The sequence below is a fragment of the Myripristis murdjan genome, chromosome 5 (genome assembly GCF_902150065.1).
Source record: "Myripristis murdjan chromosome 5, fMyrMur1.1, whole genome shotgun sequence".
NCBI classification, from domain to species: Eukaryota; Metazoa; Chordata; class Actinopteri; order Holocentriformes; family Holocentridae; genus Myripristis; species Myripristis murdjan.
Window position 1 is genome coordinate 33329097 of NC_043984.1, and position 16657 is coordinate 33345753.

Sequence of the window (16657 nt, forward strand, 5' to 3'; positions counted from 1 at the left end):
ACGTTTTCCCCGTCACGCAAACCTCAGCCAGCCTTCGTTCCACTGTCGCCACATCGTCGTCAAATCTCCGTCCTGTTATCAAGACAATCTTTGTTTGGAAATGTGGTGTAATGCCCCTTTTTGCTGTATTAAGTGTGGTGTTAACATTGCTGTCAGTGGTCCTGTAATGATGGATTTCTGTATCTGTCAGTGGTGTTGGAAATAAACCGTACTGTGTGTGTGTGTGTCTGATTCCTTTAAAGGAATACTCCAACATTTTGGGCAAAGTACCCTTTTTCTGACTTCCTCAGACTGAGACAAGATGTTTGATACCATTTTCACCGCTGTACATCCAGTGGTTCAGTTCCTATGGGTAGCATTTCGTGTTAGCTTAGCATAAAGTCTTGAACTCTATGGAAGTCATTAGCCTAGCCTAAAATAAATCTTATTTCAACTCAATTGTGCAAAGAACAGAGCTTTGAAGTTGCTGTAAAAGTTTTTATTTTATTTTATTTTATTTATTTATTTATTTTTTCACTTTGACAGTGCTTGGCTGACATCTTGTCTCAGTTGGGGTAAGTCGGAAGAAGAGTATTTTGCCCAAAATATTGGAGTATTCCTTTAAAAAAAAACATAAAAAAAACATTGTTTGAAATCTTGGATATTTTGAATTGAGGAGTTCATTTCCAAAATGCTACAAGGGTTTAAAAAGAAAAATCATCTGAAGGTCGTCACAGAGGATTGGTTCTGTTAGAGCATCTCATTTTGTCAGCCGAGGCCTTCAGGCTCCTGCTGTGTTTTAAAACGTTCCATCACTGGGTTTAATGTTGTACTGTCAGTCAGTGATATTTCACAGCTTTGGTTGCTGTTTTCCAAATGGAAGTTTCATTTTGGATCCAAACTCCTCAATTTAAGTTGGTTATTTGTATTCACCAGACAGTTGTCACTTTGGGAGAAAACAGTCTTTGATTTTGTCCTGTACTTTTGGTCAGTGTTTCCCATTTAAACCACTTTGGCACGGAGAGTCGACTGCTAGTTTCAGTGAAAAATGACGCAAATGAGCCAGTTTTCCTCAGTGACAAATTAAGCATCTTTTTCCACAAGTAGACAAAATGTCTGGTAATACAACTCAGTGGTTTTAAAAGTGAGATCCAGGGACCCTCAGGAGAATGAGAAATACTTTGATTTCACTAAAATTAACTTCATTAAAAATTGTGACACCAAAAACATGTTAATAATTATTTTAATGTTAACACTTTGAATGTATTTGTCAGTGTTTAAATGCGACATCCAGTTAATTTAGTACTTTGCTTTTCAATTGAGTACATACTGTATCTTTTCATGCCACGGTCTCGAGGGCGAAGTCACTTCCGATGGCTCTCCGTGGCTTAATGAAAGTCAGCTCTGGGGTCTGGAACATGAAAAAGCTTGAAAACCACTGGTCTAACATAACCAGCTAATACGAGGGAGTCCCGAGAGGCGTTTCTTCTCCCTGAACCTCGTGTTAACAAACTTTGAATGTCTCCTGTTGAGTGGTGTGAGCGGACAGAAGCAGCCCTGCAGAAGTCCCACAGCAGGAATTGTAGTATAATTATATTTGTGTTTTAATTGTGAATATTATTACATTACCATCTGTTTTTGGCTGGTAGAGTGCTAACTATTGGCTCCTGTCTATCGTTTTGTTACCTATAAACACTTTGTGGCTATGATTTTGAAATGTGCTACACTAATAAACCAGATCACTGCTGACAGATGTGAGGTGAGGGACTTCTGTAACGGCACTGAAGATGCTCGATTGATTGATTGATTGATTGATTGATTGATTGATTGATTGATTGATTGATTGATTGATTTGTGTGTGGGTTGTTCATGATAGGATGCAGTCGGCTCCACCAATCAGCTGGCTCCTTGGTCCGGTCCCGGGGGCGGCGGCGGGGCAGAGAACGGCTCATTGGCCCCCCCACACAACGCATACACACACCATGGAGAGAGAGCCCGTGCCATGTCGGCATCAGGGAAGGTAACAAACACACAAACACACACACACATACACACTTCCTGAGAGCAGTTTGTAAAACATGTCTAATATCATTTCACATCAAAACGTCAAAACACAGGGAAAGTGGACCATATGTCAGGACACAAATAAACAAAACACTGCTGCACAGATAGGACAACATGTACATTCAAGACTGTATACACCATGTATACTGCACAATTCTAGTAACTAGAGTTGAAAAAATATATTGTTACTGAAATAAAATATACTCTTACCAAAGTGAGGAGCACCAAAAACAAATACATTAGAAAATGAATGAGCAAAATGAATGAATACAGTATACACCTAATATTTACATGGAATGATATTTGATCAGTTTGATACATTATAAGCTGTAATTCACCATCAGCTCTGGTCCTGATGCTCCCGGAAGGATATTTGGCCTCCAGAATCTTTTTCCCCCTCTGAATTTTAATAAATGACGTGGACTGACTACAGTTGAAGTGTGGAGAAAAAGTCAAGACAGTTTTACATGCAGGCCCAAACAGCCAGTGCAATCAGCATGAGAAACCCTCCTCAGCCACTAGAGGGCAGCATGAGCCAGAAGAAAGACATGACTTTTTTTCAAGAGTCTTAAAGTCCACATGAAATGACCTGACATGACCTCTAAAACAGGACATCATCCTGCACGAGTGGATGTAAATTGTCCTTTACCTTAGATTTATTTTCCTTTTAGAATTCCCTTTCCCTCTTTCCCCCTTATTTATTTCAATTTTGCTCTGTTCTTTTTTATTCTGCTTTTTTCCTCTTCTTCTCTTCCTTCATCTTGTCTGTCCTCTCTTCTCCTTTCCTTGCTCTCCCTCTCCTTTCTTCTGCACTCTTCTGTCACTTTCTTCACCTGTTGTTGCTTTTCCTCTCCCCTCTATTCCTCTCTTCTCTGCTCTCCTTTTCTCTTTTCTTCCTTGTTCTTCTCCTCTCCTCTCACCTTTCTTCTCCTACTCCATTCTCTTCCTTCCTTTCCTGCATTCTTTCTTCCACAGCTTTCATCTCTGCTCTTTTTTCTTCTCTCTTAAATTTCTTCTCTATATAGAACACCACTCTTCACTCAGCTTTAGCTTTTGTTGGGAAAGCTACAAATTATATTCACTATTACAGTATCAATAATAATTGAATAACAATATTTATACTTTTAAGTGACCTTGTAAGAAATAGAAAAAGAAGTAAGAAATATAAAAATATGTGCAATAGAAATTAAATTAAGAAAAAGTGTCTGCATTATGTAGAAATATGTGCATTAATCCTGGTTGTAAAAAGTATATGCATTATGTATAAAGGTATTCATCATCATCGTCATCATAATGATTTCTCTCTCTCTCTCTCTCTCTCTCTCTCTCTCTCTCTCTCTCTCTCTCTCTCTCTCTCTCTCTCTCTCCCTCCCTCTCTCCTCAGTCTTGTTCGGCCAGGGATCAGTTGGCCTTGACTTTGGGTGCGTTGAATTCGGACGCCCCGAGGAGCAGCCGGGACTCTCTGCACTGTTCCAGTGGCTACAGCACTCAGACCACGACCCCGTCCTGCTCTGAGGACACCATACACACACACAGTGAGTACATAACACACACACACACACACACACACACACGCACACACGATAATGCAGTGTCAGTACACTGTGGTTTTCCATTGTGATATGTTGTTAGTAAAGCAAAAGTTTAAGTGCGTATAGGGAGAGGGGAGCAAACAAGCGTGTACTCTTCCCTGCCCTGTCAGAAAATGTTTCAGGATTTAAAACATCAACGGTAAACATCAGGTTTTGTGAAGAGCAAGGCCTTCTTTCTGGAGCTGCCATTTGGCTTTTTCAATCATCTTACAGGGGGAAATCCATCGTAGAAGAAGACAGAGAGGGTCCTTTCATGATGGTAACCCTATATTTGTGAAACTCAGTGTTCTAACTTTAACAAGTGCAGTTAGGGTTAAGGTTCATGTTAGGGCAGAGTCAAGTGCGAAAAGAAAAGAAAGTCAAGTGCGAAGTTGAGTTTTGAATAACGACTTGAGTGGAAAAAAAAACTGGTTCCTCCATCACTATCACTCTGTCTCTCCACCTGCACGTACTGTACATTCCACAGCTGAAAGCAGCAAGTTTACTTTCACTCTGTGAGGGCTGTTGAAAGGTATTCTGGGAAGCGTTAGGAAATCACCATCTGGTGCAGAAGGAGGCTCGGCAGGTTGAGGGAAAGTAAGTACAACAAAAAAGTACATTTCAGCACTTGATCACAGAATACCTCCAGGAATGTGTTGCATCACAGGAATCAGCAGTGAAAAAAATATCTGAGGGAGAAACTTCCTTCAAACTGTAATCCGACTGAAACTGTCCTCTCAGGCGACTGGGACGCGCTTGACTGACTGACGCCCTGATGCGTCGTAACAAGAGATCTCAAAGCCTGACCGGCCTTTGATTTCAGTTTTCCCTCGGGCGTAGACAGTTTGTCCCATGAACCTACTGGTTTAAAGACACTCTGTCAAGCTCCGTAGCGGCTCTTAACTCCTCCTGTGTGTCATGAGACTGGTGATTGAAAAATCAGCTTCTGCTCTCCTCATTAAATTGTGCCTTCTGCTCCAGTAAACGGGCAGAGATGGCCTCTAAACCTCTACCTGGCCAGCAGGTGAGATGCTGACGCTGTGCTCTTGGTGTCCTTCATGAAACCTGAGATGTTTTCCTGTTGGTCTTGTACATACAAGTAAGCCAGGTAGAACCGGCATGGGCCTTTATGGGCCTTTGGTTCATGGCAAATCAGATTATTTCCAGATGGTTGACCTTGCCAACGTAGCGTTTACAGACGTCACCACATCGGCAGACAGTTTCTGTGGTCTTGTAATCCCCATGAAGGCTCAACCGCCACCAGTGACTGATGGGAAATCTCACTGAGGGACTGAGGAGCATAACACAGCACCAGTATAGCAGGTTGATAAGGTCCTGAAGCATTCCTATCAAGTGTGGCAGGGTTGCCTTGTCAGGTTTTTTATCTTAACAGTATTTTAACATAAATATAGTAACACTAACATAATGATTCACACTTTGCTGTGCCACGAATGATGCAACAAACACAATCCTCATGCAATAGAAAAAACACAGCTGCACCTCATCAGGTCTGTTCATCCCTTCATATTGGGTTTGTGAGCAGAACCACCTACAGTATGAATACACATCATTTAGGGGGGATAACAAATAGGTGGAAAGGATCATAAGGTAGAGAAAAGGACAAACAAATATCTTGTTTCATAGTCTTGTTTCATATCAGGCAACCTTTCATATCACTCAGCCTAGGATTTAACAAAACTCTTGTCAAAAAGTCTCGTATGTAAGTGCACAGCAATTATGACCAAGTTGTCTGTGTGGAAAGGAAAGAAAGTTTGCACAAAAACACGATATCCCTGGTGTGTGGTATTGTTTGGTGTAAACTTGTGGGCCTGTAACGTCTTTTAAAGTGATTTTGGGCTCTAAATAAACTCTAACCTGAACTTGAACTCGAACATGGGCCAGGATAATGAGGATCGGTGTTGCTCCAGTCAGGCCTGAAGACAGAAGCCCAGATTTCCTGCTGGGTTACACAACCTTCGACTCCCCCAGGCCTTTTGTGCCTCTTTATTTACACTTGGGCCATGGTGCACAAATTCTGAACAAATCACATAGAAAACTCTAAAGAAAGAAATGCAGCAGGAGCCCTGCAAGTCTAAGGAGGTGAGGAGTAAGGCCTGGTCCCAAGGTGGACAGTCCTCGCAGTTTAGAGGCAGCGTAAGCAAGGTGCAACACAGCGGAAACATGTCTTTTTTATTTTAGAGCTCAATGATTATGAACACAACATATTAAACGGAAGGTATTTTTTCCAGACAGGGTGTTTTCATCTCTCTTCGTCAATTCTTAAATTAATGATAAATAGCTGCATCCTCTCATCTACATTTTCAAGTTCACTTCACATATTCAACACTGTTTACCAGCTAAGTTACAAAATGATGCATTCCATGGAAACAAACATTTGCACACAATGTGCTATGCCAGAATTATGACTTGTTCTGATTGGTTTGAGCATCTGTGGGTGCTGAAGGAGAGCTTCAGCATACCAGGAACTCAGAGGAGGTAAACAAATATATTTATTACAAGAGACACTAAGCTGTTGAGTTTTGTGGGACGAGAATGTGCACAGAGTGAGGAAAGTTCCAGGGTTTGTATTTTGATGCCTGTAACTTCACCATGACTTTGGCTTTATTTTTCACACTTCATACTCTAAATGATTGAATAAAAAATCGTTTAATCAACAGAGAAAATGACATCAGTTGTTTTTCCTCTCTGTCATTCTGCTCTTGTAGCAGACTTGTATGTGTGGCATTATCTTATTTCATTAATAGATTTGTTCTTCTGTCTGTCTGTGATAAATGTCTCCTGTCTGTCTGTTGACCTGTGACTTCAGTCCTGTAAAGTTAGTGAACGAGTTTCTGTGTCTCTGTGTCACCGGGTTCACCAGCTCCTCTCTGCTTTCTTATCATGTAATTTCAGTCATGTTGTATTTTTCCTGGTTAAACCTCCTTCCTTCTCTTCCAGCTGTAAAGCGAGAGCCTCCACTCTATGGTAGGTCTCAGTCTTATTGCATGTCCCTCTATCTGTCTGTCTGTCTGTCTGTCTTTGCTGTTGTCTGCCTGACTTTCAGTTCAGTTACTTTTCCATCTTTATTTGGTTTATCAGAATCTGCCAAGACAGTTCACAACAATGTACTCAGAGTCATCACGGTTATGCAGTCAGACTACCTTGATTTTAAAAATGTAATTGGTCCTGAGAGTATAAACTGTATAATTGCACGTCCTTCTGCCAGCATACATAAGGAACAAAAGAATTGGAAATGAAGTCCCATTACGCAAACGTTCATTTGGTCAGGTTAACAGAGTGCAAATGTTTGTCAGACAAGAAGCTAATCATTAATTCCTTAAGGAGAAAAAACCTTTCTACAGACTTAAATCGATTAAACATCCTTTAATGAAATGTTACTTTCTGCTGACCCGCTCCTCATTGCTGCCGGTATGTTTCTTGCTCCAAGTTTCAATGCAAAATGAAATCTCTCACAGGAAATGCTAGATAACTGACAGCCTATTCACACAAGGTAACTTCAGTCCTCGGTCAACTAAATAACACTCTAACAGACCAGATCCTCGAGATTTTAGAGAAAACAAACCATGAACTTGAGGCAGTGAGTGGTTCTTCTCTTCTCCAAAACTGCATGGAAAGTAAAAATCAGTGTTTTGGGAATGAGCTCATGAAATCCTTGTTGTCAGTGTGGCCTTTGTTCTGTATAATTCACTTCCTGGTCAGATAATCAGGTGACCTTCAACATGCAAATGGACCTGCGTGTGTGTGCGTGTGTGTGTGTGACCTTTCTAAGTTTGTGTGGCTTTGCGTCATTCTCATCAAGTGACGTGTGTGTGTCTGTGTTTTGTAACTCAATTATACGGTACAGGCTGTACATGCTGGATATGTCTGTGTGTGTGAAAGGGAGAGAGAGGGACTGCCAGGTAATGGGGCTACAGTTTTGGCTTTTTTATGAGATGATAGCCAGTAACAAGTTGAACAGCGACTCTAACACACACACAGCTAATCAGTGACTCAGTAATGTAATTAGGTTTTCCTGCAGGGTTTCAAATGTCATGGAAACACCATCTCCCGATGAAATGCCAACTCCCTCTGTCACTGCCATTACTCGGCTACTTTTATTGATGAATTTGATTTGCTCTCAGGATCATGTCAAGATTTTTATGGTTCAGAATGCAGGTTATAGTCTTAGCTGGTCAGAGTCCATAATTGCACCCTTGAATTGCAATTTCAAAATGACTTCACCAACCAACTAGTCAGTAACTCCAATTTATGTATCAGCCAAAGATGATTTTTACCTGCATTTTGTGCTTTATGGATGTTAATTGTGGACCCTGTCTGTGCATGAGATAAAGTGATAAAAAACACTTTACAAATATGGATTCAGCTACAAAATGCAGCTGTATGCAGTACAGCAACTAATTGAAATCTCTCTCTCTCTCTCTCCCTCCCTCTCTCTCTCTCTTTTTTTCTGTCTCTCCAGTCGACTATGAGTCCATCTCTCTCCATGGCGGCGATGCTGACTCCATCTCCCTGCACCACCTTTCCCATCTCCACGGCAACAGCCAGTCGGACTTTGACAAGTCGTCGACCATCCCGAGGAACTCTGACCTGAGCTTCCAGTGCAGGAAGCTGCTGCAGTCCAAACGGCCCGCCTCCACCGTCAGCCTGCTGGCCGAGCCCGAGCTCAGCGCCGGCTCCCTGCACCAGTCGCAGTCCCACACCGCCACCATCAGGCGCAAGCCGTCCTCCAAACCGGCCTATCGGAGGGGGACGATCAGCGGGGGGGTTCCCATCCCCATTTGCACCCCACAGGTTCCCCTGAAGGCACTGGGAGGCCCCGGCGGCAGCGAGGAGAACGTCTTTGTGCCTCCTGCAGGAGGAGCTCCAGCAACAGGAGGGTTAGGTTACAGTAAACTCTGTACCTCCACGCAGAGCCTCAGCGCCTTGCCGCCCTCCTCCTCCTCCACCTCCCCCTACTACCAGCTGGTCCCGGGGCAGATGCCCATCCCAGTGCCTGTGCCCACTGTGCCCACTCTGCCAGCAGAGGGCAGTGTCGCTAAACTGCACCAACCACAGAGACCCTTCCAGCAACAGCAACTTCACCAACAGCAGCAACTTCACCAACAGTTGAATCACCACCAACAGCAAATCCAGCATCACCAGTCCACCCAACAGCTTCAGCAGCACTACCAGCAGCCGCTCCAGCAGCAGCAGCAGCTTCAGGTCCAGCAGCAGCAGCAGCAGCTTCAGGTCCAGCAGCAGCAGCAGCTTCAGGTCCAGCAGCAGCAGCTTCAGGTCCAGCAGCAGCAGCGGTCCTTACCCCAGTCGTTGCCTCAGCAGCAGCATTACCAGCAACTGAATCAGCAGCAGCAACTGTTTAATCATCATCAGCACCAGCAGCAGCTCCAGGCGCAGCAGCAGAGCTCCGCTGCCCAGCCACAGGCCTCTGACCCCCTGCCCGGTGCTCAGCAGCCCCAGGCTCCTCTGACGTCCCGGGACCAGGAGCCGAGCCCAGCAGAAGCATCCGGAGGAGGAGGAGGAGCAGACATGCGGATGCTCCTCAGAGGAGTGAAGCTCCGAAGGACCGTTACCAACGATCGCTCCGCCCCCATGTTGCCCCCTCCAACCAATCATAAATGAGGAATCAGAGATTTTGGCGGTCGTTTTGCTTCCCTGCTGTCGAAGCATCAGCACCGATGTTGGCCACATGGACAGATCCAGAGGCATGTGAAAAGTGAAACACACACACACGTGTGTAATTGTTCACGCACATTCACAAAGACTAAAACAGGCTGCATCTGCATCCGTCTGACGCTGGAACTCAAAGTGTGTTTTCTGTTATTTTCCAAAGTTCTGCTTCCTTTTAGGCTGTTTTCTGTTTTTCTATTTTTTTTCTTTTGCCTTTGTGGGTTCTTGTTTGCATTTTGATTGTTGATAAAGTTTTTTGTTTGACTTTGAGTCTTACCCAATCAGAATGTCCCGTAGCACTGTGTCAACTTGTTGATTGGTGGTTTGAGTAGACAGCTGATCATGATGTGGCCTGTTAAATAGCTCGACGTGGACCAATGAGCATCCTAGATCCTCTCTGGCGCTGCGGCCAGTCTGAGGGGCGTTGATCTGGACTTTTCATTTATCAGTGAGTCCAGCAGCGCCGCAGTATTACATGGCTGAGTCGTGCTCGTGGAAGTAAACTCTATAGTGCTTAAAGAATTAGTCAATTAATCTGTCAACAGAAAATTAATTGATTATAATTTTGATAATCGTTAAATTGTCTTAGTGATTGATCCAATAAAAACACCAACCATCGTCTGATTCCAGCTTCACTAAGATGCTAAGATTGTCTTCCCTTTCTCTGTTCATATCATTCTAAAATTAATACTTTAGTTTTTTTTGGCTGCTGGTCAGACTAAGGAAGACAATTGATCGCTGTGGACTCTGATCACTTCCCATCAGGCTTTGTCTTTATTTTTCACACGTTATGCACTAAATGAGTGGTCGATTAAATTAAAAAACTCGATAGATCAATCAGCAATAAAGACAATGATTAGCTGCAGCTCTAGTGATCTGCCCCGTGTGGCTGTGCAGCGCTCAGTGAGATCGCCCTGGAACAGCAGGGCTCGGGTTCGATACGATTCACTGATCGGAGTAGAAAACCCTGGGAGGTGAGGTGTCTCAGCCACACCCTCCCAGGCGGGACAGGGATTCGAACCGGCGACGCGTCACAAGCCGGCTAGCCGCTGTGGAAAAGGATTTCAGATGTTGTTGGTGTCTGTTTTTTACAGTGTAAATATCTAGTTAGTTACATGAGGAATGTCAGGAAGAGGACGGAGGGGTGTTTGTCTGTGTGTGTGTGTGTGTGTGTGTGTGTGTGTGTGTGTGGGCAGCTTTCAGAGGCGACGGCGTCCTGACGCTGCAGGAGACGGGGATCAGCAGTTGGGACCAAATAAAGGTTGATGACATAGCGGGCTATGAGCAACAAACTCCTGATCTGATGTTGGTCTCAGCGGCTTCTGTTATGGAACTAAATTAAACTAAACAGGTGTTTTTACTTTGGATCACAGCATCAGTGTGAAGATGTGAAGTTTGTGTCTGTCTGTGCTCCTCATCGCCCCTTTAACCAGACAGATCACACATGTTCTGCCAGTTTAGACGAAAGTTTTAGTTTTTTTTGACACCCGTTGAAGTCGCCGCTGCTCCAACATGGCGGCGTGTGTGTCGTGAAACTCCTCAGACGAGCAGCAGCAGAACGCCTCCTGGGTTTTAAAGGTCCCGCATCCCGCAGGATTTCAAATTTTACTCTCTTATTTTTACTTTTTCTTAAAATGATATGTTGAACCTTCAGACTGGCGATGCAGGATCAGGCTGCGTTTTTAAAAACATTTATATCCAGTGAAACTGAAACTAAAACTGTCAGCGCTCTGAAGGCGGGGAGGCGGAGTCTGCCGGGTTTTCACATCGGCCATCGTGTCAATCAAAATTACGATATTGATCACTGAACAAATTTGGCTCTGATAATCGTCTTGGACCGATCAATTTTTTTGTATTTCTGCAGATTATGGTGGACTGGATCTACAAAACTCACGAAGAAGAATCTGGACAACGTGATGCCTTTAAAGGGTCAAAGGTCATGACTCCGCTGCTGTGTTTCCTCTGAACGCTGCCTGCACGCTGTGTGTGTGTGTGTGTGTGTGTGTGTGTGTGTGAGTGACACCTGTACACACCAGGTGCATGCTGGGAGATGCAGCTCAGTTGATTCAAGTGTTTATAGAGAAGAAAACGAGGCCTTTGCTTCTATCAGTCTTAGAGTTTATTTTGATTGATTGATTGATTGATTGATTGGCTCCATCAATCAATCAACTGATCAGCCCACCGCTGTCCTGTGTGCGTGTGTGTGTGTGTGTGTATTAGTGCTACTATTTCCTGGGAGAGATCTATATATATATGTATGTATATCTATATATATCTCAGCTGTATTTTTGTTGATTATTGATTATTGATCAGACGATGTAAACAGATCCTCGGTCATCATATTTTTGTACAGAAGATAAAAGTTTGGGACTGATGCGGGATCAGCTGAGGAGGCGAGCGGAGGACAGACGGACAGACGACGACCACGTCACCGAACAGAATGTAGAAACCTTTCTTCTTCACCTTTAACGTTCATTTTGGGATCAATAATAAGAATTGATGATTGATTGGCTGACTGGTCGTTGTTTTTTTTTGTCGGTGCTTTAGTTTCTCTGCTGCTGGATCATTTATTTCACTGCTGGCTGTGTGTGTGTGTGTGTGTGTGTGTGTGTGTGTTGACTTAAACAGCTGTTACACACATGTTTGCTATTCTGAGAGAAAATGTAAAACAAAAGAAGATTAGGAATTTATGAAAAGTAAAATCTCAGCTGGTTGTCCATGAGCTAAATCTAAAACTGAGGTTTCAGACTCACACTGACATTTATATTTTTTATTCTTTTTTTTCCCATTTGTAAAAAAAAAAAAAAAAAAAAAAAAAAAACAGAAAAATGTCAGAATAATGATTCCCACTGACCAATCAGAAGCAAGTCTTTAAACCCGTCAGTCAACCTGCAGCTGCTCAGATTAAATAATTATAAGACATTTTTTTCTATTTTCATTTCAGTTTCATATTTAAGTTATATTATTTTTCCTGGCCGTGTTCGAATGGCTCACAGATTAGAATATTAGATTAGATATGTAAGTGACATTTGCCATCAGAGTGTATGGAGGTCAGTGGGGCTGAGGGCAGTAAAAGCATCAGTTCATGTGACTCCATGTTTTTCCCGGTGACTGGACTGTTTCTGTCCCTCAGCCCAGTGACATAATCACAAGTCACAGCTGAGCCGACAGGAAACCCACGGTTGTAAAGCAGTTTCAGAGGATTTCCACTGAACCGAGGCTGCGTGCTGTTTTTGCATAAATGATTCCAGATTTCATTCATCTCTTACAAAAGTGGATTATTTTAATGGAAAAAGAGAGAGATTATGATTTAGAGAGCTGAGTTCGTGGAAAAGTCCCTCTGACTGCTGCTTGACTCAGATTTTTGTCACCCCGCATATCCTTCCTGGTGGAATATCTCTCCTTATAGGTAATCTCTGATTCAGACGGGTCAAGTCCAGTGTTCACGACTGTGGAGCCAACATGGCCGCCAGGGACAAACTCCTGGGGGGGTTTCAGGGTCTGGACCCCCAGGTTGACTCTGTTAGCCGTGTTCAGACGGTCAGTATAATAACAGAACAATAACAACAGGGTGAACAATCAGCTGCAAGTTAAACACATAAACAACATTAGGAACAACAGCAAGAGGTTAACATGAAAAAACAAACAAACAAAAAAACACAAGGAGTCTGATCCAGTATCACTATCTAAATATACAATTCGTAATAATAAATTAATAATGCTTTCTTGCAAATTTCAAGTTTTTTTTTTTTTTTTTTTTTTTTTTTTTGTGTAATTCGGTAGGAGGTGGGGTTCTATTTTTTTTTTTTTTTTTTTTTGGTAACACTTTCCAATAAGAGTACAACAATTAACATTAGTTAATTTAATTAGTTAGTTAATGCTGTTCATGCTAAGGTATTAATTTATATGTTATTATATGTAATTTATGTTATTTAAGGGTTATTGTAGATATTAACATTAGTAAATGCCATAATAATCATTAACTAACAGTTAATTAACATTATGGCATTAAATAACGTTAATTGTTGTACTCTTATTGGAAAGTGTTACCTTTTTTTTTTTTAATGTTCCAGTCATTTTATGCTAATTTGCTCATTTCCATGATTTTGAAAAAGTAAATTTGCTCGGGTTTCAAAGGGTTAAACTGTTTCAATATCATATCTGAGTGATGACAAACGATCTCTAAAACTTTTTAGAGAATTAAATCATCGTGACATCAGAATAACCCTCATCCTGCTCAGGACCCCTGGAGGGCCCTCAGGGTCCTTCTGAGGGCCCTCTGAGTGTCGATGAAACGCCACCGTGACGCAGAAGAAGACGAGGAGTGTGTGAGGATGGAGGACGTTGGAGCCTCTCGGTTCTCTGAGCTGCAGATCGAGCTAAATCACCGCAGAAACTCAAATTCCCTGGAAAAACTTTGATTTCAAGGCCAGAAAAATTACACAATATCATAAATTTGTTTTTATTTCCCCAGAAGATTCACAGTCAAACCCTCCTTCACCTCCTGACCTTTTCCCATCATGCAGTTCTCCTGTTTTCATCTGTGGCTTCATGGGAATCTGAGCTCGGCTCTGCTTCACATCAGAATGATATGACACACACACACACACACACACACACACACACACACACACTCCGAGCAGCGAGGTCTCCTGGTGTTGTGAGCTGTCACAGTCAAACCCCCGCTGTCAAATTAAAACTATTTTTATTTTTATTTATTTATTTATTTATTTATGTGTTCTTCTTGGGAAATTTCACAGTATTGACTCACATTCCAGATGTGTGTTGTGTGTGTGTGAGAAACAGATCATGCATCAGTGTGTGTTTGTGGTTTTCGTGACAGCTCCTGTCTCCGGGATGTTCGAATCAGCTTTTCTGCAAACGTGTGGAAACGGAGGTTCGGTCAGGTGTTAGTCACGGCCGCGTCGCTGCGTGTCAGCGATTAGTCAGGCCCGCACCGAATCCGAGACCAGAGCAGCTCCTGGTTCTGTGATGAGCAGCAGCTGGATGAGACGCAGCAGCTGGATGAGACGCAGCAGCTGGATGAGACGCAGCAGCTGGATGAGACGCAGCTCGGTGAAGTGCAGTGAACTCACTTTGCTGCTCAAATCAAATCAAGACAGTCAAGTCATGATGAATAATAACAATAACTATGATAAGAATAATCTGTGCATCATCAGGCCCGTCATGCTGTCATGCAGCTTCCACACTGATGGGCTCAGCAAAACACCACAAATCCTGCTTTGGATCAGGAGTTTTCATTGTTATATTAGTGAAAAAAAAGAAAAAGAAAATATTACCAGAAAAAATTACCAGAAAATTGGCTAAAAAGTGTAAAATTGCCCAAACAAGTTAAATGACAAGAAAACTATTCATATATATATATATTTATTTATAATGACTCTAATATAACAAGATTGGATTTCTCTCAAACACAGAAAAGGCCATGAGCAAATTAAAAATAATAATAAAAAAAAAAAAGCAAGAAAATCAGTGAATGAAATCCCAGAAAATTAGCAAAAAAAAAAAAAAAAATTAAATGACAAGGAAATTATACCTATATGATTATTAAAATGCTGTGTTTAACACTGGAGACAACATGAGAGATTCAGCCGTGAACATGAGGCGTACGAGGAAACTGAACAGTGCGATGAAATGTGAAAAAATGAGGAAAATCACAGAAACAACATTTCAGCCAAACGTTTAAACAAACAAGCATTTTAATAACAAACGTTTCAGATTTAAACAGAGTCTCTAGGGCTGATTACACTTGAAACGTAGCAGGTCACAGATTACCAGTCACCCCGTTAAAATATAATAAGTAACTATTTTAATGAGACTATTTAATGACGTTTCTAATATGTTCAATAATAGTTTAATTTTTAATAAAACTGAAAAGCCAATCAGAAGCAGCAGCTCGTCCTGCCGGAGGAGCAACAGGATGAATGTTTATTTTCTACAAATCAGCTTTTTACTAAAAAGACATTCAGGCGTAACTCCTCAGGAATCACCAGCCTGTTGATTAGCGGCTGTGACTGATTCCATTTCCATTTATTTCATCATTTAATTTCATGGAACTGGCTGCATTTTCAAAACAAAGCAAAACGAAGCTCAGTCAGGGTTTTCTTCTGTGACGTCTCGCCGTCGTGTCCAAGCGAGGAGGAGGAGGAGGAGGAGGAGGAGGCGAGTTTGCAGCTCCGCCCACACGGCCTGTGGAGGGTTTCGAACGCACGTTTTGTCCGAGGACACGGCGGACCCTGAACGCCTCACGTGGCTCGCAGAAACAGGAAGGGCAGCAGAAATTCTGCTGAATCGTCTTGTGAGAAACGTCTTGCTCCTCCTGACTCAGACTCTCTGTGATTTACCAGACCCAAATGATTACCCATGATCCTTAGGGTGTAATTAAGGCAAGGGTGGAGCGCACACACACACACATACACACACTCTCTCTCTCTCTCTCTCTCTCTCCCTCTCTCCAGGGGGCAGTTTGAACCCACAAACCCCCATTTGACCCAAAAACACACACACCCAACAGAGTGTGTGTGTAGTGTGTGTGTGTGTGTGTGTGTGTGCGCGCTCTCCGCCCACTCTCAGTAGTAAGTTATGGTTTGCTGCTGCCTCTGTTATCATGTGTTGTCATTTAAAGAGACTCTCAGTGAGTTATTTTCCATCTGATGAGCACATGGCGCTGCGAGGAGATGAGTTACGGATGCACACACACACACACACACACACACACACACACACACACACGACCTCTGTGACCCTAAAGAAGCTGGTTGCTGGTTTGAATCCCCCAGACCGACAGGGAACAGGAGTGATGTGTCTCCAGCCTTTCAGAGCCTTCACACTTCTCCTCACTCCAGTTTTCCATCAGCAGGATAAAGTCGTGCACATCAGTTTTCCTAAGAGCAGCAGCGCTGTTGTGTTGAAATCAAGTGGAGTGAAACGCTCCCTCCGCCGGGGAAAATAGTCCCCTGGGAAACGTTTATCAGCTGTGTGGTTTCTGAACGTTTGAGGACTTTGTTTGCTGCAGAAGCAGAACATTATGAAGCGTCTGTTTCAAGCAAAAATCCACATTTTGATTCTGTGCTGTGAAATCTTTCGTTTCCTTGCAGTTTTTTTGCTGACATGGAAAATGTGGGAAATGTAGTAAACAGGCCGAACGTTCAGAATCACTGTCAGAATGTCAGGAGCGAACCTCTGACCAAAGTGAAGCGAGTCCAGTTGAGGTTTTCATCAGTTTTTATTGTTTTCCTGTCGTTTCTGACGAGACAAAATAACAAACGAGAGGCGCTGCTTCTCGGTCGTGTCTTCACACTTCAAACGAGCCAATCAGACGGCTGCCCTTGGAT

The 16657-nt window shown here is 42.8% G+C and overlaps 1 protein-coding gene across 2 annotated transcripts in view; it reads left to right on the forward strand.

The window, feature by feature from the left end:
* The window catches only part of mtss1 (MTSS I-BAR domain containing 1), a 72400-nt gene extending 60591 nt beyond the window's left edge, over positions 1-11809 (forward strand). The window contains exons 11-14 of one of the 2 annotated variants that reach the window (XM_030051181.1): positions 1856-1999; positions 3428-3578; positions 6573-6599; positions 8095-11809. In XM_030051181.1, coding sequence (XP_029907041.1) covers positions 1856-1999; positions 3428-3578; positions 6573-6599; positions 8095-9254 — 1482 coding nt within the window. In that variant the 3' untranslated portion in view covers positions 9255-11809. The remainder of the gene's footprint in view (positions 1-1855; positions 2000-3427; positions 3579-6572; positions 6600-8094) is intronic. The other variant, XM_030051182.1, reaches the window with a different exon arrangement.
* The last annotated feature ends 4848 nt before the right edge of the window (positions 11810-16657 follow it).